This window comes from Erithacus rubecula (genome assembly GCF_903797595.1).
Source record: "Erithacus rubecula genome assembly, chromosome: 1".
NCBI lineage: Eukaryota > Metazoa > Chordata > Aves > Passeriformes > Muscicapidae > Erithacus > Erithacus rubecula.
Genome location: NC_136658.1, coordinates 31,987,403 through 32,010,608, shown reverse-complemented (window position 1 = coordinate 32,010,608; position 23,206 = coordinate 31,987,403). Strand labels below are relative to the sequence as shown.

The 23,206-nt window shown below is 38.3% G+C and overlaps 1 protein-coding gene across 6 annotated transcripts in view; it reads right to left on the bottom strand.

Annotated features, from left to right (window-relative positions):
- DLG2 (discs large MAGUK scaffold protein 2) overlaps positions 1-23,206 on the bottom strand; it is a 966,889-nt gene that overhangs the window by 703,736 nt on the left and 239,947 nt on the right. For 2 of the 6 annotated variants that reach the window (XM_079303599.1, XM_079303601.1), the window contains exon 1: positions 7,974-8,191. The exons of 2 other annotated variants lie outside the window; for them this stretch is intronic. In XM_079303599.1, coding sequence (XP_079159725.1) covers positions 7,974-8,093 — 120 coding nt within the window. In that variant the 5' untranslated portion in view covers positions 8,094-8,191. Of the gene's footprint in view, positions 1-7,973; positions 8,192-23,206 lie in introns of those variants that run through there. 2 more of the 6 variants (XM_079303598.1, XM_079303593.1) reach the window with 1 other exon arrangement.

Below are 23,206 nucleotides of genomic sequence, written 5' to 3'. Positions count from 1 at the left end.
GCAGATGGCAATGCTGCCAGCTGTGGGGCAGGACATGACCTGCCAGTGCAGCTAAAGGAGCCAGCATCACCTTGGACAGGCACATGGTAACTTCTGTGGGAGCCAGGACATTTATTACTTGTGCACAGGGCTGCAGGGCTCCGAGGCTCCATGCAGCTGTGGCAGGCACAGCTCAGCATTCCTGCTGTGAAAGCAGGGAGAGCTCAAAGCCTGGTCATGAGACAGATGAGAGCTCTGACAATCATGCCTTGCAGTAAGAGATGCCAGGAGCTCAGTGTATTTACTTAATCAAAGAAATGATTAGATGGTGTCCTCACTGTGGCCCAGAGCCACTGACAGGCACAGCCCTTTGCAGTGAGCTCCTCAGTCCAGCAGATTTAGAGTCAAAAACTGAAAGACACCCAAAACTGGAATCTGAGACTAGATTAATTCAGATTAGAAATATGGCACGTGCCTGCAAAAGAATCATTAACCCCTGGAATCATACATGTGTAAATGTGTGAGAGGTTCTGATCATCAGAAATTATTCAACAGAAATAGGATGTTTTTTCTAAAAGGCAGAGCAGGTGTCAAGAGATGGATCCTTCCTCCAACAGCATATGTTAGCTATACAGTGTGCTCTGACAAACTAGGGTGGCTGTGATTGTTCTGTCCAACTTGAAAACCTGGCCACTGATGCTGTTTGCAAATGAAAACTGAAGTTTTGGAAACAAACCTGAGCCGGCTGAAAATCCTGTCCAAAATATCTGCAAATACATGTGATGTATCTACAATATTTCTTGTCTGTCCTGTAACTCAGATAAAAATGCTTGTCTGAATTTTGCTCCTCCAGTTAATCTTCCTTTTCAGAAGTTTCCGTGAACCTCTGTACTATCAAAGGCAGGAAAAGTCTTTCTAACTACTTCTCTGCAGATTCCAGTTTGAAATTTGAGAAGTTTGCTTCTTTGGTGAACCTGAGACATAAAAAAAATTGCTTTATGAGATTCAGATTTTGGGTTACTTGTCTTACTGGAAAAAGTCTGGAAGCTACTCAGTTATCAGGAGAATTTGTACTATTTCAAACAATTAGATCTGTCTGGAGTAGCAAAGGGAAAAAATCAGCCACTTCTTCCTCCTTGTCTGAGAAAACAGTGATGGCCATGCCTTTCATAATAAGATTTTTTCATTCTGTAACTTTTGTATTAGCCATTAATCTGCAGCTATCACATTATTTTGACATATAAACACAGGTGGAATGCAGACTGTTTGTGATGGATGCATTCCAGAGTTAATTTCTTTTGTGTGAATCCATAAGAGAGAGAGAGAAAAAAAATCAATTCTCCTTTTGAAATCTTCTTTTGCATCTTCACTTGTAGAAGAAACTTTCTGTGTCTCTCCAACTGTCTGTAAGGATATGACAGAAGGAAAGGAATGGATGCTTCCCCTTCTGAAAACAGACACAAGCATTCTGTGTGTTCATCCCATACCAAAAACAAGGGACCAAAACATCTCAGCATGACCAAAATGTACATATACAGCCAGTAGCAGCAGCATTAAGAGAGGACACACCTATGAAGGCCACCCTGGAAAACACAACCTGCCACTCAACCACATTCGACCTTTATTCCAACCTGGTGCCAACAAATGGGACAGGGAAAACAGATAAGTTGGAAGTGAATTTAGGTAGAAGACAACCAGGAGAGATTTCTGGGCAGCCTTTAATTGTGGCAAGCTTTTGTCAACTCTATCCATCACTGATTAATGATCTCCTGCACTTCTCCCCATCCAGGTAATGGGAGCCAGAGAGTTTCCCAAAACAGAACAAAACAACTCTCATACTTTTGCCTGGAATCACTACATTTTGTGGGTAGCATTGCATTCAGAATTGCTGTTCTAATTTCTCTGTAATCTCATAAAAATCACACAAACACTGGCATCTTAAGCACATAGGGCAAACCTATCAGTAGCAATTTAATGGTAGAGGATTTAACTCTTCATCATTTTTATGTAAACATAAAATTGTCATATATACACATGATATTATATTCTAGTTCCTTGCACATATTTAAAATCCAATAAATTTAAATACATTTGCAGTCCTAGATCTTTTCTAATTCTTCTCTTAAACAAAGGCCAATTATGTGTCTCTGATAGGAACAGCTCATTGGATAATCTCTAATGAGTCCACATGAAAATGGGAGACACAAAATAGATCTGCAATATTTTTCTCGGTATTATCTATCCAGAAATGTCTGAATTAAGAAATCAGTGCCTAGCTTCTTTTACACTTTCCAGCCTCCATTTTTGTGACTAACTCTTCTAAGTTTAGATGAGTGCCCCTTAACCCCACAGCAAAATATTCACATTTGCTTAGAGTTCATAGTGAATTCTTAGTAGTAGATTTAATTCCTTACACTGTGTTGTCATTTTAGCATCTCTGTACCTATTCATATGTTTGTAATGGCCTTTAAGAGAATATTATTCCAGTCTGTGGGTTAAATATAGTCCCAGTCTTATCGTATCTAGAAAACCAGAGCTGCTGCTGTGTTATTAATCTAGCCTAATTACCTCTTTTATTCATAACTTGTTATGGTCATCTACTGTAAATCAGCACTTGAAGCTGAGAGGAGTGATAAAGTATATGCTTAGGTACTACAAATGCTTACAAACCTTCCCAAGTTTGATTTTAAAAGTAGAAAAATTAATCTTCAAGTTTCAAACAATGTACTTCTTACTTAAGAGAGAACTATTGTTTGAACAATATGAGACTGGATTCAGATTTCCTGATGAATTCTTATTGATGTCACTGGTGTGACTGCAAAAATTGGGCCATAAATGAGAACTTTACCTTTCTATGAAACACAAGCACAGGCAGTAAGCTACCAAAAGAAAGAAATGCTGTATTGTTAATGTCATCATTTTGACAGACCTTTCTCTGTAGAAGTTGGTCCAAGAAATCACTAACTCCTTTTTTTTTTTTTTGCAATGAGTTATGACTTCCCTAAAATTCCATCCTTATCTAGCAAGAGGATGACAACAATACAAACAGCTCTGCTGGCTGTAGCTCTTGAGGCTAGATCCCACAGGTGTTGCACAAATCCCTTAAAAAGTTCAAGGTCTTGCTTTAGGCAAATATTAGGCAAATATTTTATGAGCAGATGAAAAGATACATTACAGAAATGCAACTAGATAGTCACAACCTACACAGTATTACCCTTTTCCTTATCCTCAAACCTCTCAGGATGGAAATTCCACACCAGCTTTGTTTGCTTTCTAGTACTGACCCACATTTTGCCCTGGTATCCTAGGGTAGCAGAGGAACTGTACTTTGACCTGCCACTTGCAGTTATGTCTCTGTAGTTATGTGTAAAGCAAGTCAGACTGTCAGACATAATCAGAACTACAAAAAGGAGTAAAATCAAATAAAAGTTGCTCATGAGTCAGTTCTTAATTACACTAGGAAAAGTGAGAAACCAATCTTTCCTGCTTTCTCCTTTAAAAATGCTACATCAAAGCCACTCCTGTGGCTTTTGAACTGTTCCTCACTTCATGGAGAAGTGCCAGATGATGGTGCATGATTGAACATTTAAAGGAGGAAAATATGCATAAGAAACCAAGGATCATGTTTGCAAGTCTGTAAGAGCTTGAAGTCCTTTTTCACTTCAGCCCCCCTTTGCAAAGAACACCATAAGAGCACAGCAGGACAAATTTTTGGCAATACATGCCCAAGTCTGAAAGAGCCATAAGCTCTTTTCCTTTGGAAGACCAAAACAAGTCTTGGTACAAGTGGCAAAATATGGGATATATACAACTTAATTATGCTATTATATCATTAATATAGACTGGCAGAGAGGAGGAATTACAGCTGTGTGCAAAAAAAGTCAGAAATTCAGTTATCATTTGTGATGTTTTATAGCTTTGGGCAGTGAAACATTTTGCTACTTGTTATTCTGATTCCTCTACCTTTACTGTTAATCCTCAACTTAGGTTGCAATTCGAAGTTTCTATTAAAATAATTATTTATATTTTTGCAATGCAGGTGGAAAAAGAGGATGAACACAGAAAGATAAAGTGATTAAAGGATTCCAGTTCCCAACACCCTCCATGGATCCGTGCCCCATTCCTACCCCACCAGGTCCTCTCCATCATCTGAGAGCCTCAAAAAGTGACAATGCATAGGTCAACATTTCAGTCATAAATCAATCATGGTTTCACACAGGCACAATGTTTTAGCTCCATAGTTTTAGATAACATAGGTAGCCCACAGTTAGCAGCCATAAGGAAAAAAGCTCTTTGTTAACCCAGTGTTCAGGCAGGAGCTCAGTTCTGTGAGGTGTCAAGTGTACCCATTAACATGAAGACAGCCTTAAACTCCTGCTGAAGTAACTCTGAACCTCCTGGGAAGCCTTTGGCACTTCAAAGAGTCTGGACCTGAATTCACAACACTCTTTACATGAAACTCTGACGACCCCAAAGCCAGTGCTGGCTGCTGCTGAGGAGATGTTTCAAGGTGAGAGAGCCCAACACTCAGATCTAGTTCTGTGCTAAAGTACAAATAGAAGACTTCAGCTCTGCTACCCAAATTCCCAGAAGCACCAGCTGTGCCTCCAGTAAGACCCTCAAACTGTCAGCCAAAAATAGCAGCCCAGATTCACAGAAAAATCTGTCAGAACTACACAGAGAGTTCATCAAGGCCAAGGGAAGGCAAAATGCCTACAAACTTTTAAGAAAAGCCAGACACAATCCCTAAAAGTTTTTAAAGCTTAGGCAGACTATGGAACCTAAATATTTGCAGTGTTAGCCATAGTTTTACAAGAAATATTGCTAATAGTGAGGGAATTTAAAATACTTGCCTAAACCAAGAACAGAAAGGTTTTAATGCAACCTCTAAAAATTTCTTGCATATGAATAAAGTATTTTCAGTACACAGTAGACACGATTAAAACACCAAACACCTGAAACCAGGCAGCCCCCTGCCATAATTGGACCAAGATTTACTCATGCTGAAAATACAACAATATATTTAACTACTGCATATAGCAGGAGTTCACTTTTTCAGTCACACTGCACATTTTGACAAGAACACTTCTGATTTTGGAGGCAATGCTCTTAGATTTTAATTCCCTGACTTCTCTGCTCATCTTTGGTTTCTTCCACTGAGGTACAAAACTGTGCATACATGGGAGAGCAAGGAAGAGATCAATCCAAAGTGTAGAATTTTAATAATACTGTATGTGGTAAATAGACAGTAGTATGCAATAGTTATTATTACCTTTTTTATTTTTTTAATAATTTTAAATGTAGGTCCAGATAAACTCTGATAGACAAAGATATTTTTCTCATAACTTCTCAGACATATTTTTCCCTATTTTATTTTACCCAGTGCCCAGGCAGGAAGAAATAACCATCCACATAGGCAGGTACATGTTCAAAGTCAGTACTGCTCCTAAGTCTGGTGTAAAAATAGGCTTTGATTAAGAATGTGTGGAGCAGACCTCTCTTTCTTTTGATAGGTCTGCACATGCCAGCAAAGTTCATATGGGTAGTCTCATACAGACTGGCAATCAAGAAGTGAGAGTCCTACCTTGAACTTGTAAAATCTGCCTTCTCTAAAGCCATAATGTACAGCTGCCATTAGAAACAGACCCATTTGCCTTCCTTTTTCATTTTCCAGGCCAAGCAAACCTATTTCCTATTACAGCCTGTACTTATAGTTTTATTCTATCTTATGACTTAAAGACTAAAATATTTGAGCACCACTAGGATTTTTCCACCCATAAATGGGGAAAATGCAAAACACAAACCAGATGTTTTATAATGTATTGAATTTATTTTGGCCACCCATAGAGCTGTGGCTTATGTTAGTGCCAACCAAGTTAAAAGCAATGGAGTTCTTCATAAACACTGTATAACATATTGTACAATTACCAGGCATAGGGAGCTCCTTTCAATGAACTCCTATTCATTAAGCAAACTTCAATGTCAGAAAAAGAAAATGGGAATTACTGAAGGTGCAAATGTTGCTGCTGTACTTGAGCAGTTCCTGGGGGGATTGGCAAAGTTTGTGCTGTTTTACATTATTGTAGCCTAATGCAGAGTTTGGAAAGTAGATGATCAAAGTATACATTGAAAGTGGGTGAGTTTGCTGAAAGTAAAACATCTGGAGGTAACATCCTCAGAATAATATCATGTAAATAGCAGATACTGTATAATAAACAATAGTTTCAGAAATACTCAACAGCTGAAGAAGTTCCAAGAAATTAAAACTATCTTGTCCAAACAATTGCCAGACTTGTACAAATCTCTCACTTCTTTCTGTGTCTATGAATGGAAACAGACATTTCAAAAGTTGAACCCATGAGACTTCTAAAACAGTTGCTGAGGTACTTATTGACAAGGTATCTCATGGAAATTACAGTAAAAATAGTCATTGAAATTTCCCCTGTACCTATTCTTACTTAAACTGAGAAATCATATCTCAACAACAACCCCACTTATACAGAAGATCTTCAGTACAGTACTGCAAGCTGAGGGACAAAATGAGCAACAAAGAGTGGTGGGTCTCAAATTATATCTATACTGACAATTTACTGCATAGATCACAGAAAATAGATAACAGATATAATTTACTAACCTCCCAAAAACATTATAGGAAAGCATAAGGAAAGGATAATGTATGTATTTAGGAACACAGAATGGCATTTAAGGGTTTAACTTGTATTTTTTGGCTTGTTATCCGCAGATTTAAAGAATTCCTCCTTAGAAGTGGATTATAATTGCAAAAGTTGATTAGAAAGTAATAAAACGTAAAAGCTTAGCAATTTATTACAGCAAACAACAGTACAGACTTTGAGCAAAAACACAGGAGCAGGCTCTTAGAATGTGAACTTTTAATGCAAAATACTTTTTAAAGCAAATGACAACAAACATTTTGACCTAACTAATAAATATGAAGTCCATTATTACCAAACCAAGTGCAAATACAGAAAACTCACTTTAATTCAGAGGCATGCTTAAAGCAGTTCACAAGCAAAAATCCTTTGCAATTACTTCTACAGGTAAAACTGTTCTAACTATGATTATCCTTCATTTGCCAGCACTTTTCTTCCCAGACAGACACACTCACTCGAACTTGAAAAACCCAGAATGCCAGAAGTGCCTCACCAATATGTTGGCTAAGGACTGTAATTCATTTAAATTATGCAACTGGATTCCCACAGCTGGCCCACAGCTTGGCTGAGAGCTGGATTAAATGCCAGTGAACCTGTCTGCTAATATTGTCCTACTTGCAGAGAAGGTAATATATCCAGCAACTTATATTGAAGTTCTGACTCTAATTAACAGAGCAAGCAAATGTTGACATTAGTGACAAATACTGCTTAATAGTTACTGTGAGACCAGTGCAGCCAACTGGCATTTTCCTGTAACATTTTGCAGTAATAATCCTTTCTTTATTTCTTAGGACATTGCTTATATATATATATATATATATATTTTTTTTTTTTTTAGGCATTTTGGTTTAAGTTAGAAACAAATCTGCACAAAAACCAACCCGGATAGCAGCAGCAAGACTCCCGGCTCTCAGACAAGTAATCAACAAGAAAGCATGCAAGCAGCATCCCTGGGAAGATGCATGGGGGACCCAACTATAGGAATCCTTATCCTGTATAAAGCTATGTAACCTTGCACAAACAGCCTTTGGCATCTTGTCTCTGGCCTACCTGGACAGTAGCAAAACATGTTTATCAGACCACACAAGCCCAGAGCCTGAACTGCAAGCAGTTAAAAACTGAAGGTCGCTAAACTGCAAAATTCAAACATGCTTCTATGCTTTAGCCACACAGACAACGATAAAACAAAGCCTCCACAACCACCTGTAATAATATGCCTGTTCAGCCAGCAATTCCAAAGTATTCAGCAACACAAGGTAGACATTTTCTGCAGCTGGTTTTACATGTACATTCCTGCCAAATTGTTGTCTCGTCCCCTCTTACCTTCACATTAGTCCGGAGTGCACAGTAACATGCAAAAAACATTGCAGTAAACAAGGAGCATATGGACCAGTATTCAGCGTCTCTGCTCTGCACAAACGGTACACACACGATCCCGAGCATGTGCTACTAAGGAGCATCCGTTCCCTCTGTCAGTTTGAAAATGCATTGATCTCTGTTTTTCTGACTACAAAAAGACATGTCTTGAAGGCACTGAGTGAAAGCTACATATCTCTTCAGCGACTATATATAGAAATATGCCCAGTAATTTCAATTAGTAGAGAATTCAGCATCTGAAACTTGGACCTCAGTTGCTTTTCCTTTCAGCATTTTAAATTCGGGGGGAAAAAGGAGGGGGAACTCAGCCAGGGGGGAAAGGTGAGGAATTAAAACGTACGCAGTGAGTTACTTGTATTTCCCCCTGGCTTTGATGCTTTCCTATTCAGTATTTTACCAACGTTATACACAGAAAAATGAAGAAAGGTTTTTTTTCTCTTCCAAGTCTCAAATTTACAGTAGATTCTGCACTGCTTCTGTCTGCTCTTGTTAAAGATGCAGCATCCCTTTTAACAAAGACAACGTCATCAATCATGACAGATTCAACATGTTCTACTTACAAATACAGTCTCTGATTAAGGACAATGGCTGGCTGGCTTATTAACGTTTCCTCAAATGCAAGTTCAGTTCCCTGTGCTAATCTATTTTTAAATAAAAAGTCCCACCTACTCCTTCCCTCTCATTTAATAAAAATGCAGCGGACTAGCTCTAAATATCCTGAACTGCATTGTGCTCCTGGCTCAGGCACTGGACACTGCTTTCAAACTGTTCTCTTGCTTGCTTCAGATTAGAAACACAAAGAAAAATTAAAATGAAAGCAGAAAAATACTGGAAGAAGTCTGTGCTCTCACATTTGTAACTACATATTCTGAATTCAAAATGCTCCAATATCTTCCAGAACGAGGGAACTCAGAACCTAGCCAGAAGGCAAAGCCTTAATTCACAAGCACAAAAATAAAATCAAACCACTTCTCTCACTCCTGTCAACCGCTGGGATGCTGTGAATTAACTGATTGTTTACTGGGCTGCAGGGACACAAAGTCAAAGACTCAACTCTGTTTACAGCACCGGAAACCACTGATATCAGTACTGAATTATGAAGTAATCTCCGGGAATAAAACCAGAAAAGAGGCTTTTTTTTTTTTTTTTTTTTTTCCACTGCAGCAGATACTGTGGGAGGCAAAGAGTGAAAGAAGCTTTACTACCTCCTTCCCTACCAGCACAGAGCAATCTGCGTAGGATAAGCATAACTTAATAGAAATATCTGCAGTGACTTTTAGATTTCTTTAAATGTTTTATGCAAACCCTCTTGGAAACCTTCAGAAACACTGAAGTCCTAACCAAATCAGTGGGTATCTTTCTGTGTGCAATGGGGCGAACAAGCTTAAACAGAAGGGTGTGCATTTAAGGAAGAATAAGGGGGAGGAGAGAAGACAGCAAGGTTTTTTCCAACATCTTCCTAAAGAGAAGCTCTCAGAAACTGTCGTCAACTCCAAGAGAACAGCTATTTTTAGCCTGTCATTGTTTGTGCCTTTTTTTAGGAACAAAAAAGGCAGTCGTGTTTAAAGCTAGATATTGCTCTGTAACGTAGCCTAAGACAGCTACTTAATTTGATCCCCAGCTCCATCTGTCATAGAAATTAAGTAATTAGTAATCACAGCTTTCTTTGGCACAAACAATGACTTCCACAACAAAAGAGATGAACCCTGGTTTTAAATCTAATTCTGAGATTTTTGTTAGTAATGAAATTGGGGTCTAGATGTCATAGTTCAAAAAGCTGGAGTATCTCAAACTTATGGTGGTTCAGACTTTGGCTACAGCAATATCCATCAAATAAGCTAAAACATAGTAAAGTGTTGCTCAGCAAAAGCATGGGAGAATTAATTGAGACTTTTTTTTTTTTTTGTCACTCTTCAAGGGAATAGAAAGTGAAAAGAATCATGGTTTATTTTGCAGTACAGTACACTAAAAATTAAAATTAAATATCTTAGTCATTGAAAAAAATATCACAGATCTTGGGGAATTCTGATCCACAGAGAAATGCAATTCAAACAGCAAAGATGAAAAGGTGCACAGTCCTGAGAAATGAGGCAAGGTTCAGGCAAGCATGTAGCTGCATATGAAAATAAAATTCAAGCTTTCTTTCTGCCAAAGGAATTGCACAAGGTTTCAGTCAGCAAAGTCTTTGAAACAACTTTATTTTTTCTCAGTCCGAAAAAAGGCAATGGTTTTGGGTTTAGCCAAACAAACCCGACATGGGGGAAATCTCACTAAAAGAAAGCAAGGCTGAATAATTATACAATTTCTGAGTGGTTACCTGGATATAAAACTTCAGACTCATTGAAAAAAAAAACCAAGAAGTAATGCAGTTCCAAAGTCTCCACTCAAAAAAAACCTCCTGTGATTCCTGAGCATCTAAGAGGAAAAATTATCTAGGAAATTACAAACTGACCCTCATAATACTGCAAAGAGAGAGAGAGACCCCCATGCATATGGTAGGTGCCTCCTGTAATAACTGTGGGGCATGTGAGAATTTGCCAGACAATTGAGATCTCTGTAGCAGCCATCAAGCTATTACTATGCTAGCAGATCAACCCAAAACATTTAACAGGGGCTACTTCAGGTAATCTACATAAGCAGATCCCTGCAGCGCTTGTTCACCTCTGCCAAGACATTTCTTATCACAGCAGCCTAATTGCTAAAGAAAGCATTGTCATCAAGGACATACAGTATTTTATGATGACTTAACAGCTACTCAAAACATCACGTTGGTGAGATTTACAGTTAAAGATGCAGAGTCATTAAAAATGAGTGGGGAAAAGCTCTGCCCAAGTCATCCAGACATGCCAAAAATAGCAGGACATTTGAAGCACCTAGGGCCTCTTTAAACACGTGACAGTAGGGAAAAACCCTAGAGAAGAAAGAAGTTATTCCATTAAAAAAAATAGGTTAAGAATAAAACCAGTAGAGAGACAGTAGTTCAAAGGAGCCACACTACAGACCCTCTTTAAAAAGACACACAACTGGTGACCTGAGTATTGTTAGAAAACAGAAACTGGAGCCACAATCTGGAGCTGTGAAAATTCCATTCTTACTCTTTGCTCCCGTGCCTTCAGAAGGGCACATTAAGAAGGAAACCCTGGTTGTCTGCAGAGATCCAAAAGAGAGCAGAGGAAACATGCTGCCTTGAAAGACTTTGACCTCAGGAGGGCCTGAGGCCAGTCTGCTTCAGAGGAGCAAGAGAGCACAGCCCTTTGCAGCATCCATCACTGCCCAGGATGCACCAGGAGCTAGCAGCAGGGATAGCAGTGACAGCAGTGACAGCAGTGACAGCAGTAGTACAGTAGTGGGAATGCCCTGTGGCTGCTGTGTCCTGAAGCTGTGCCCAAGGACCCCCACAGTGCCATGGCACATACTAGCACAGAACTGGCAGAGCCACAGAATCACAGAATGCTTTGAGTTGGAAGGGATCTTAAAGATCATCTAGATCCAACCCCCTGCCAGGGCAGGGATGCCACCCACTAGACCAGGTTGCCCAGAACCCATCTCACCTAGCCATGAACATTACCAGGGATGGAGCATCCACCACTTCTCTGGGATAGCACTGGTACCACACTGCAGAATAACATTTTTCTTCCTCAGACACCTTAGCATTTTCAAGTTTGGGTTGTTTGTTTTTACCAGGCATGATGGCAAGGGTGGTATTTTAAAAGAGAGTACCAATAAAAACAATAGGCTAAAAATGCAGTAAAGAAACATTCTCCAGGATTTTCTATATGACAGTGCAATGTTCCCCACTTCTTTTAAGCAGCACATATGTGAGTAAATATTATAAAATGGTCTTAAAAAGACTTATGCAATGAGACAGATTCTGTGATCACCCTATGATGATCACAAATAAAGCAAAGATAAGCTATGAAAAAAGAGAAATTAGATGGGGAAAGGTCTGAAGAAGAGGGTGCATTGCTTTCTGAGTGGATGGAGGGAGAAATGACATTCCTGCCCTTCAAAAGAGGAAAGAGTGGATGTCTAGAGGAAATTGGGCACAATGGTGGAGGTTTGCAAGGCTGTTTGTAGGCCATGCAATGCTTATTAGTATCAACACTGACAATCTGCATCACTGACTTTGAGTAGCCAGGGGTGTAATTCTCCCTCTTTTTGCAGAAGACTTTACTGGCTTGTGCAGTCATGGCACACTGGCTGCAGTCATGCTCCATCACTTCCTCTCTTTGCACACTTCAGTGATGCAGTCTATATAGCACCCTAGTGCTGCATTGCCTAAATAACTCTGATTTCAGCACAGGAGCTCTAAATTGAAATGATTTTACTCTTCCCCCTATTTCTATGACTAAACTGTCATAAAAATGTTATTTCCCACATCTGCAAGAAGTTCCTTACACTGATATCCACATTGAGATGTGGGATATTGAAGGAATTGTTGATATGGACTGCAGGTCTGGGGTGCTGTAGAGCCTACAGTTTTCAGATGGCAAATATTGGCTAGAAACAGTGGATTGAATCTATGGGGCATCTGAAACAACTGCAGAAAGAAGAATATGGAACAAAGCCCCACTTGGAAAGAAGTCTTTCTTAGGCTGTCCACTGCAGCAAAGCCTAGTAAAACATAACGAACAGAGGAATTCCATCAGCAGCTTGAACCCAGAATATCCTAGAGTTTTCACAAAGAGAAAGAAAAAGGCTGAATATATTACTTACAAACTCTCATCTCCAGTACTGCAAACAGCTCTCTGATATCCTGGCATTCTGATGCATAAGTTGCTGTGTCAAAAATTCTTCCTCACTTCCAGACCAGTAAACACCAAAGACCTTGCCCTGGGCTGATTTAACTTAAGCCACAGATTTCCCTGAAAACTTTCTGTTCCCTTTTTCCTGTACAATTTTCTTAATACATTTGTCTGATTTTTGAGCATGTGATACTTTTCCTCAAAAAGTCCCAGCTCATTGCTTTCTGTCTTATGTGGTTGCATTGAGGAAGGTTTTGATCAGATATATAACAAAAACATCCAATTTACTTAGAAAATCATTCCTTCTCAATATTAAAATTTATACATATTTCATAAACCACACTTTGCAGTTAGTATTTGGTAATTTCAGTCATAACGCCATTTATAATAAGCAAATTTAAAGAAAAAAAAAAAAAGGTCAAATGATAAATAAAAAGTTAGTGAAGAATGGCCTCATCCTGTGAGTCTTTTCTATGACTCTGAATTTTTCAGGACAGGTTTCCTCACTGTTCCTGATGATCCCAAAACAAAATAATGAGAAACAAGGAATAGAAGTTCAGAAAGAAGGAATTGGATTAAGCTTCAAGTTACTCAAAATCTCATTTTTCCACTCCTGTACCCATAATCCATGGATCAAGTTTATTTTACACCTCAGCCTACACAACTGATTGAGATGACATAACCCCTTTAACGCCTCAATTGAGACACCCAGGCTGCAAAGACTTTTTTGACTCTGAAGATCCCCAGCTGAGTTTCCTGGATTTCACTCAAATTCATTACTAACACGTCTCCACAATATGTGTTTCATTTTGTTACTGTGAGAGAAAACCTGCCTTTCTCCTTGACCTGGATTCCCATGATAACTCCTCCAAAAAGGCATTTCCATTCAGTCATATTAAAGGCCATTGCAATTTGGAACCCTAGGAGATTTTCTAGGCTGTTTTTCTTGCTGCAGGAAGATTAACCACACATAGAGGGTTCTTGGCAAATAATTGTCCAACTAAGAAGTCTCTCATGAACAGAACACAGCCTTTGCTTCACCTAGTCCTTTATTCTTAGTAAGGAAATCATAGAATTGCTAAGGTTGGAAAAGACCTCTAAAATAACCAAGTCCAGCCACCAATGTAGCACCACCACCACATCCACCACTGAACTGTGTTCTTAGAGTGCCACATCCACATGTCTGTGGAACACATGGAGGGATGGTGATTCCACCACTTTCCTGGGCAGCCTGTTCCAATGCTTGAAAACCCTTTCAGTGAAGAAATTCTCCCTATTATCCAAGCTCAACCTCCTATGGTACCACTTGAGGCCTTTTTCTTTGGTCCTGCCACTTGTTACCAGGAAGAAGAGACTGATCTCTCCACACTACAACCTCCTTTCAGGGAGTTGTAAAGAGAGATAAGGTCCCTTCTCAGCCTCCTTTTCTCCAGACTAAACAACACCAACTCAACACATGACAAAAAGCTTAAATTAATCAAAGCCTTTAAATTATTAGAAGCCTATGCTTGTTTTCTGCACCCCCCCCCCCAAAAAAAAGAAAAAAAGAAAAAAAGAAAAAAATTACCATAATTTTTTTAAAAACTTGGGGACAAATGAAACTTGGGGAAAATGATGCCTGTCTTGTCATGATTGCCATCACTCCCCAATTATGAATTAACATTTTACTTTTATAATTTATGAACTAAGCTTATTCATTTAAGCAGAAAATCCACATTTCCATGGTAACAGCATGAATGAAGAAGGAATGAACTTCCAAAGTTCAATTGCATTTATTACAGTACTTAAAAATAAACCTCCAGCAATTTCACTGAGGAAATTGCTGTAGTCTTTTTGTAAGGAAAAAAAAATAAAATTAAATCTCTTACTGTAAACTTGTATAAGGACAACTGGATTTTGAATTGTACTTGATAAAGGCCCATGTGTGTCAAAACACTTAGTATCTTTTTTCTTTGTGCTGTGATTTTAATTGAGGAAACTATTTAAAAGGAACTTATCGTTAGATTAAGAATTATGATAAAAATTTGCAGCACTGGAAACAACCCAATTTTCATGAAAATACATGTGTAGGGTTTTTTGTTTGTTTTTTGAGTTTGTTTTTTTTTAGTGGGGTTTTTTATGTAGACAGCATTTTCCTTAAACAAGCAGAGTGTTTGAATTTACAATACAGAGTACATAGATGAATATTCAATAGTCATGATCGAACTTTTCTTCTTCATTCCATTGACAACAGTTATTAGCTTAATATATTAACAAACTTCAACTAGAAATCTTATCAGTGAGATAAACACCTTGTTTTAAAAAGATGTTTAAATTTAGCTGGTTCTTCAAAAGTAATTTCAAGCCTGCAGAGCATTTGAAAGCAAAGGATAATTAATTGAGGGAAACCATTTACAAGTCAATTAGTGTAATTTTCTAAGTTTTACTGATTTCAAATGATGAATCAAGATGTTTCTAGAAGCTTTATGAGTTAAAAGCAAACTATTAGGCTCAGTAAAGAACAGACAGGTTAGAACAGGCTAATTACTCTTATAATATGCTAAATCTAGCAATCTACTTTTTCTTTAAAAAAAGGAAAATAAAATTCTAAATAAATTTCTTATAATGAAGGAGCAAAAAACTTTTTTTTTTTGAGAAACCTATCTCTGTGAAAGCCAGTAAAATGGTGATGAATGTTACATCTGTATCTCCTCTGGAACCTGTGACTTCTAGCATTTAAAGACACCTGGTCAACCTAGATACTTTTTCTTCTAGTACTATCTAAACTGTTAACACAGTACTCAGACAAAGACTTTAAAAATACACTAGCAGCAACAATAAACTCGGCAAAACCCTTCCCATGACTGAGTGGGGCTTTTCCTGTAGTCTTACCAATTATTTCATTCTCTACTTCAGTTCCTCTTTTACCCATCAAGTTAAAACATTTTCAGCTGCATTATTTTCAGCTGTATGTACAGCCTTTCAAGGGAGTCAGTGAGATGAATCCCATGGTCCTGAGAAAACTGGCAGGTGTGGTTGATAGGCCACCCTGCATCACATTTGAAAAGTCACAGAAGTCAAAGTACCCAGTGACTGGAAAAAGGGAATTATCGCACCAAATTTCAAAAAGAATGAAAAATAGGACCACAGGAACTACCAGCCAGTCAGCCTCACCTCTGTGTTTGGTGAGATAATAGAAGAGATCCTCCTGGAAGTTATGTCAAAGCATGTGAATGGCAGGAAGGTGATTCCAGCCAAAACAGCTTCAGAATGCTTAAAACACCCCTAAATTATCTCTTGGCCTTCTACAATGGAGTGATGGAGTGATCATTGTGCCGCTGGATAGTGGAAGAGAAACTGACATCATTTATCTTGACTTCCCTAAGGTCTTTGACAGGGTCCCACACACATCTTTGTCTCTAAATTAGAAAGATACGGATTTGATGGATGGGCTACTTGATGGATAAGGAATCCTCTGGATGGCCAGTTGCAGACAATGGCTCAGTGTCCAAATTGAGACCATTACCAAGTGATATTCTGCAGGAGCCCATGCTGGCACCAGCACAGCTCAGTATCTTTATTACTGACCTAACAAGTGTGACAATGAAAATCTGCACGTGACACCAACCTGAGTGGTACAATCGATATGCTAGAGGGAAGGGATGCCATAAAATGGGACCGTGACAGGCTTGAGGAACTGTCCACTGGAGATCTCATGAAGCTCAACAAGGCCAAGTGCAAGATGCTACATCTAGGTCAGGGCAGTCACCAGTATCAGGGATTAATAGGTTGAGAGAAGCCCTGCAGAGAAGAACTTGGGAACACTTGTGGATAAAAAACTTAACATGAGCCACAATGTGCATTTAAAGCCCAGAACACCAAGCCTATGCTGGGCTGCATCAGAAGCATGTCCAGCAACAGATTGAGGGATGTAATTTTGTCCCCATCTACATTGCCCTCTTGAGAGCCCACCCAGAGTGCTGCACCCAGCTCTGGAGCACAGCATTAGAAAGATGAGGACCTGATGAAGTGAGTGCAGACAAGGCCATGAAGATGTTTGGAGGGCTGGAGCATCTCATCTATGAAGAGTGGCTGAGAGAGTTGGGTTGTTTCAGCCAGAAGAAAAAGTTCTAGGAACACCTTACTGAAGCCTTTCAGTACATCAAGGGGGCCTATAGAAAAGTTGTAGAGGAAATTGAGAATTTCACAAGGTGCTCCTGAAGGCTGCTGCTGAGAAGACAAATCTCAGCATTAGACCTCATCTCTTACAGGGCTGTAATTAATGGCATAATAATAAAGAAGTTTTGTGGGGTTTTTTATTTTTTATGGTGTAGGGATGCTCCACATGTACTGACTGAGCAAGTATTGTCACATTTCTAGGTGCAAGGGAATCCCTTAAATGTTGTGGTCAAAGCATGGTTATTTCTTTCTGGAAATGATTCTATTTTAGTTATTTCAGTTGTGGAGGATTTTGCACAAAATGTCAAAATTTTAAAATGTCCTTAAGAGATACAAAATATTTTCAACAAATTTACATCTGAATAGAAACTTTTTACACTGTCAGTATCTAAGTACTTCTATTATTTCACAGCAGTTAAAGAACTCTTTTTTAGCAATATTAATTAAGAAGTTTTATTATTTCCAAGTAGATGAAAGTTTGCTTTTAAAATACCATGCTTTGCACATTTCTTCCAAGCATGTCCTCTTCTCACTTCAATACTCCCTTGAGTCACATGCAGCGGAGATCAGATAAATTCAGAGAATGTCTTTGTAAAATGCAAATTACTGCTATAATCTGATGATATTTCACAAGGAAGCTGACTTTAGCACTGCTTCCTCTATAACTATTTATAAAAGCTAAAAATCTCTGCCAATCTTTCTGGTTATGGGGCTGTCTATAAACATTTTGTTAATCCTTGTATAAGCAAAATTAGTCTCAGTGTAGTACATAGGGTCACTCTCTCTTTTGCATGGAGGACAAGACTGAATGAGACATGCATGCTCACAGCAGAATACCAATTGACTAGAGCCATATTTATCCAAGAGGAGCATTTTTTGTTCTCTGAATACTTTATTTAAATAGTTTTAAAAATTGCAGCCCTCTTGACTCAAAGAAGCATGCCCCATTTCACACATTAACTAAAAATATAATCAAGTCTCTCAGGAAAACAAAGCCAAAGTCTACTGTCAATCATAATACAAATAACCTTTTTCATTTTAACAGGATCATAAATATCTATTGTCTTATAAAATGTAAGAATCTGGCCCAAAGAATAAAATAAATAAAATCTGACTAAAGTATGATAAATGCTGAATGAAAATCTGCATCTACAAAACCAACAGTAAAACCAACCTTCTTATCAACTTTAACTGATGTTTTTTGATGTATAAAATAAATGTTAATGCACATGCCACAATACTGAGTTTGTATGTAAACCTCAGTTATAAAGAGTTGATGTTTCCTGCTCTTCTTTTGGCAGATTATCACTTCTACTATAGCTGTTGTACAAAAGCACAGTAATAAAGTCTGAAAGTAGCTTTTTCTATTCCCTTTCCATCACCACAGTCAAACTGGAGTTCACATAGTGAAATATGCTTTAAGAAGTGTTTGTGAATATTTGTTCAGTCACCATGACTGGAACATTGAATACAGTGTAAGAGCATCATGCAATTGTCAAAGAGTATTCTGAAAACAAGAATACTGTAATCTGAACAACTTCATATAGATTTGCAGCTATTGGTAACTTTATTCCAAATGTGGTTTCCTGATTTGGGAAACTCCTATTGGAGTTTACTCCTATAAACACTGCAAAAATGATGGAAAGTATATAAAGTGTGAGGGGTTGCTGAGAAAGTCAGAGAGTCCTGATATACATGATAGAAATAGTGTGTGGGTCTGCAGTGGAAGGGCAGGTGGACAAGAGACCTTTCAACCTGTGCTTGTCAATCAGAACAAAAGAAAGGTTACTAAGAGTTGCTGCTGACTCAGTAAGACAAGTCAAACTGGATTTTAAGAAGATTTTCCCAATAAAGGAGGATAGCAGAATCTGTTGTGAGACATGACTTGTCTACAAAACAGAAGAATGCAATTGGGTTAGTCTTTTGTGAGCTGGAGAGATGCGATACAGCTATTTTAAAAAAATAAAATCTGAGTCTGAAGAGAAAGAAATAAGTGAAGTCAATAAAATAAACATACACTCTAGGAAGAGCTTTTTTCCATCCTCCACCAAACCAGCACAGGAATGTAGCTCATCTCCCCACCTTTAATGACACCTGGTTCTTCCCAAAACCTGTGATGCAATAAGGCAATGAAAATTAAATAACAATGGTCGACATAAGAGTGTGTGTATGTGCATTCATAAGTTTATCTAACACTAATGTATCTCTTTAAATACTCATCAGAAATCTGCTAATTAATGGCTGCTGCTGCTGCTGTGTATGATGCTCTACAAAAACATACCAAACCTCAATGTACAATAAACGGGCAGACAATTGCTGTCTGCTGATTTCAGTGAATTCTTGGCCAGGAAGTCAGGCTAGATGACAGCCAAGTTCTTCTGGACCACATGCAAATGCATCTTCTAATTCACACACACAAAAAAATAAACAAACCACAAGACTGGAACATGCTCAACTCCACAGTTGTTACTGTCTGTAACAGAAAACTCATTTTATACTTCTGCTTTGCATTGTTCTCTGATTCTTCCCCTATGTCTTCTATAAATAGTAGCATTTCATGCCAATTAATGAGATGGGATTTTGAAAGAGATGTAGAAATTCCCAAACTACAAGTGAAGCTGCTAAAACCCATAATGAAGCTGTGCAATGTTCAAAAATGTTGGCCACCTGGAGGACTAAAAACTTTTAAACATATCTCAGTACTTCTGATGCACTGGCTTTCTCTGTCATTTGACAGCCCTCTGCACTGAAATAGCTTGTTGAATATTTTAGAATCAACATCATAGTGTTTCAGTGAAAGGATTATAATTAATTTTTCACAACTGCGTAATCTGAGGGCATTGTGAAATAAAGCTTCAGTGGGTTCCTTCACGCAGCACTGTCCCAGTGTCACATTGAACAGTTGTGTCTATGGCAACATCTTCCTATTATCATAGATCCCCTATATCTACCATCATCTCTGAAATTTTTTTAGGTAATTAACACAGAACTCAATGCTAATTGGTAAAATCAGAATGAAAATAGAATTTTATGCATAAAGCAGCTTCTGCCTACATATTGCTCTGCACATCTTGAACAGATAAAGCCTTTTTTTTGCTTAAATAGAACTGGGAAATATTGGAGACCAAAAGAAACCACAATTTCCTTTCCATTTCCTGGCTTCTGCTGCTACAAGAAAGATCTGTTTATTCACTATTACATTACTGCACAGCAAATAGTGCAAATTAGAATGTTATTCTTCTCTAGTAGATGGCAAGAGTCCAGACTGAAAGCCAGGACACTCAGGATCTTTCTTTCAGTTTACCAGGTATGTAAATAGGCCTGCCCCTCAATTTATTCATCTGCAAACTGGTATTTATAGTATCACTCCCAGTAATAACTCTCAAAATGTCAGTGTTTTTATTACAACTCCCAGTCTTTGCTGCTCTGCAACTGCATATTACCTTTCAGTAAGGACACACTTTGGTCTGCAAAGCTTTGAATGACAAGTATGAGAGGCTAATATTTTCAGGTAATTTCTAGAGATTGATTTGGAGTATTTGATTTCCTTAATCTCAGCAAACACATCTCCATGCTCACTGAATCTTTGAGCTCTACCACCCACAGTGTGCAGCTTTGTGCTCCAGCAACCAGAGCATATCCCAAAGTATTTTGCCCTATGTGAATGCATATATTTGTACAAGTAGCATGCTTGATTTCAAGAATGGAACTTGATATTTTTCACAACCCTCTCAGAACTTACTGAAAACATCTTTGGGTTGGTACCCCATATTTCTAAGGGGGAAAAAAAGTCAAGTTTCCAGCATTGCTGAAATACCAAAATCAATGAGATGCCATTTATGAATTTTTTTTTTCCTACTTCCCACTAGATTACATCACCAACATATTCATGTCTCTGTTCAAATAACTTGCAAATTATTGTGCTAATGCTCTCCTGGCATGTACATTCCACTGAGCCATAGTCATTAAAGGTAGCACCCAGAACAGCCTCCAAAGTCTTCAGCTTGCCTGTAAGAAGAATCTTTCATTGCCATACTCTCCTTGTTTTACATTATCTCCTTGTTTTATATTATCTTACATATAGCATTTTGCTACATTATTTTCAGCCACTCTACAATCCCCACAGAAAACCAGTGAAAGGCATGAGACAGGAAAGGAGTTTATGCCCTCCAGCCAAATTTTCTGAAGAAGCCTCTGACGGTTTTATGCCTGGTACATAATTCAGAGATATGTAGGTAACATGTCAGAAGGTCCAGCTGCAGAAATAGGACACAGAAAGAAACTGGTAAAGGAATACACTTTAATTCTGAGGAAAAGAGGAGCTGAATATGAAAAACTTAGTAGAGCAGTAGCTGCTTGCTGCCCTTTTCAGGTCAGAAGGCGACGGGTTTGGGCTCTTAAGATTTGGTTAAACTCCCTGCTCTGCCACAGGCACAAACCAGTGTGACAAACATCAGGATGTTTAACCTACAAGATCTCAGTGTCATATATATGAAGATGAGCATGAGCATGACTCAGTTTTTTAACACTATAGGATTATCAGATGCCATGAAAATAACCACAATAAAAGCAATGTTAAATCAAGTCTGCCTAATCCCAACTAATTTTGGATATCACCTGGCACCAAAAATCTAAAGACTCAGAATCACCCAGTCCAACAGTTCTGCAGAATCTCCTAAAGTGTGAAAGCCTTTGGATGTCTAAATTAAATTATTTCTCCTAATTTAGTCTAAACATTATCATCATCTTTAACACATAATCAAAGCATGAATTCTAATAAATTGGCAATTATGTCCAACTTCAAATCATCTTAAAGCTCATCTGTAGGGATGCAGCCACTTCTTTGACCTCTGTCTAATCATCTCAAAGAAGCATAAAATCTAGATGGACACTACTGTTGGCATCACAGTAGTGGTGCACCAGAAATGATGCCATTTTTTATCTAAGATCCTTGTATTTGGGTCATTCACTTGGGCACTCACCATCATTTTCAGAGAAGGGCTATATGGCAGGATGCAGAGTGGATAGACTTTTTATAATGGTTCCCCATCACTCAGAAGAGAAAATAAAATTAGTTATGGTAGGCAGAACTTATTGTCTCCTCTCTCAAGCAGATATCAAAAATTTACACAAGAGAGAACCCAAGTTAAGCACTGGAGTTTGGTTCAATGCAACTGAGGAAACCATAATGGGAAGTATTTACTGGTATGATACAAGTCACACACAAGTCCAAAAACTGCAATCAAAAAAATGTTTACAGTTAATTAAATAAAATTTTCATAAATGAAAAAACCCTTCTATAGAAACTAAACCAATCAACTTCACATGTAAAACCATCTTTTCTGTGTATGGATCTGAAGGGAAAAAGGCTCTTTATGTGTGCAGGGAAGGTTAATCAAAACTGCATCCCATCTCTACACACACTCCCTGAAAATGTGATCAATCCCTTTCCTTTCCTCCCAGATTGCTACAAAAACGGATCCAGGAATGAAGGAACTCCTTTCCACCAGTAATGCAAGAGATCAGTCACCTCTCAATATTCAGTCCAGAGCCCAAAATAGCCTAACCTTGAGGAGAAATAGCCAAGATTTATAGATAAAGCAAGTGGAAAGACCAGAAAAGAAATTAATCTATGTATGTGAAAGCCTGATAGCCAACCCAGTAATGAACTGTCAGGGGACAGAGCTCAGCAGCTGTCTAACAAAATAGTGGACAGCCATGAGGAATATCATGGGCACTTCTGCACCAGGCTTGACTAGAAGGATGGTAAACACCAAATTAAACCCTAAGCATTAACCAGAGACCATAACCATTAACCATATGCAAGGAGAGCTGTCTGGGGGAATTTAAGCCTATTATTCTCTCTTCACAAGTCAGAAAAATGAAGACTCTCCATGAACCAGATAAGGCTGAAACAGTCACCACATCAGTTCAGGAACCCAACAGCTGCTAGGTGAAAAAAGTAACCTTCAAAAAGAGAATTCAAACTTTTCTCCAACAGCTACAGGCATCTCTTATCTCCTGGAAGCCATAAATGCTCATATCTCTTCATCCAAATAACATCCCAGACATCTAAATCCCAGACTAAATGTCTGGGATCTGGTCATTGTGTAGCTGCTACCATCCACCTGGGGCCTATACTAATTCAGGACAAATACATATCTTTCCATTGTTAGTTGACTTTGTACTTTTTCCATCTTCCTATTGCACATCAAAAGCAGGAAAAGCATCATTGTTCATCTTGGTGCTGAATAATCTTTGATGTAATCTTCTTTT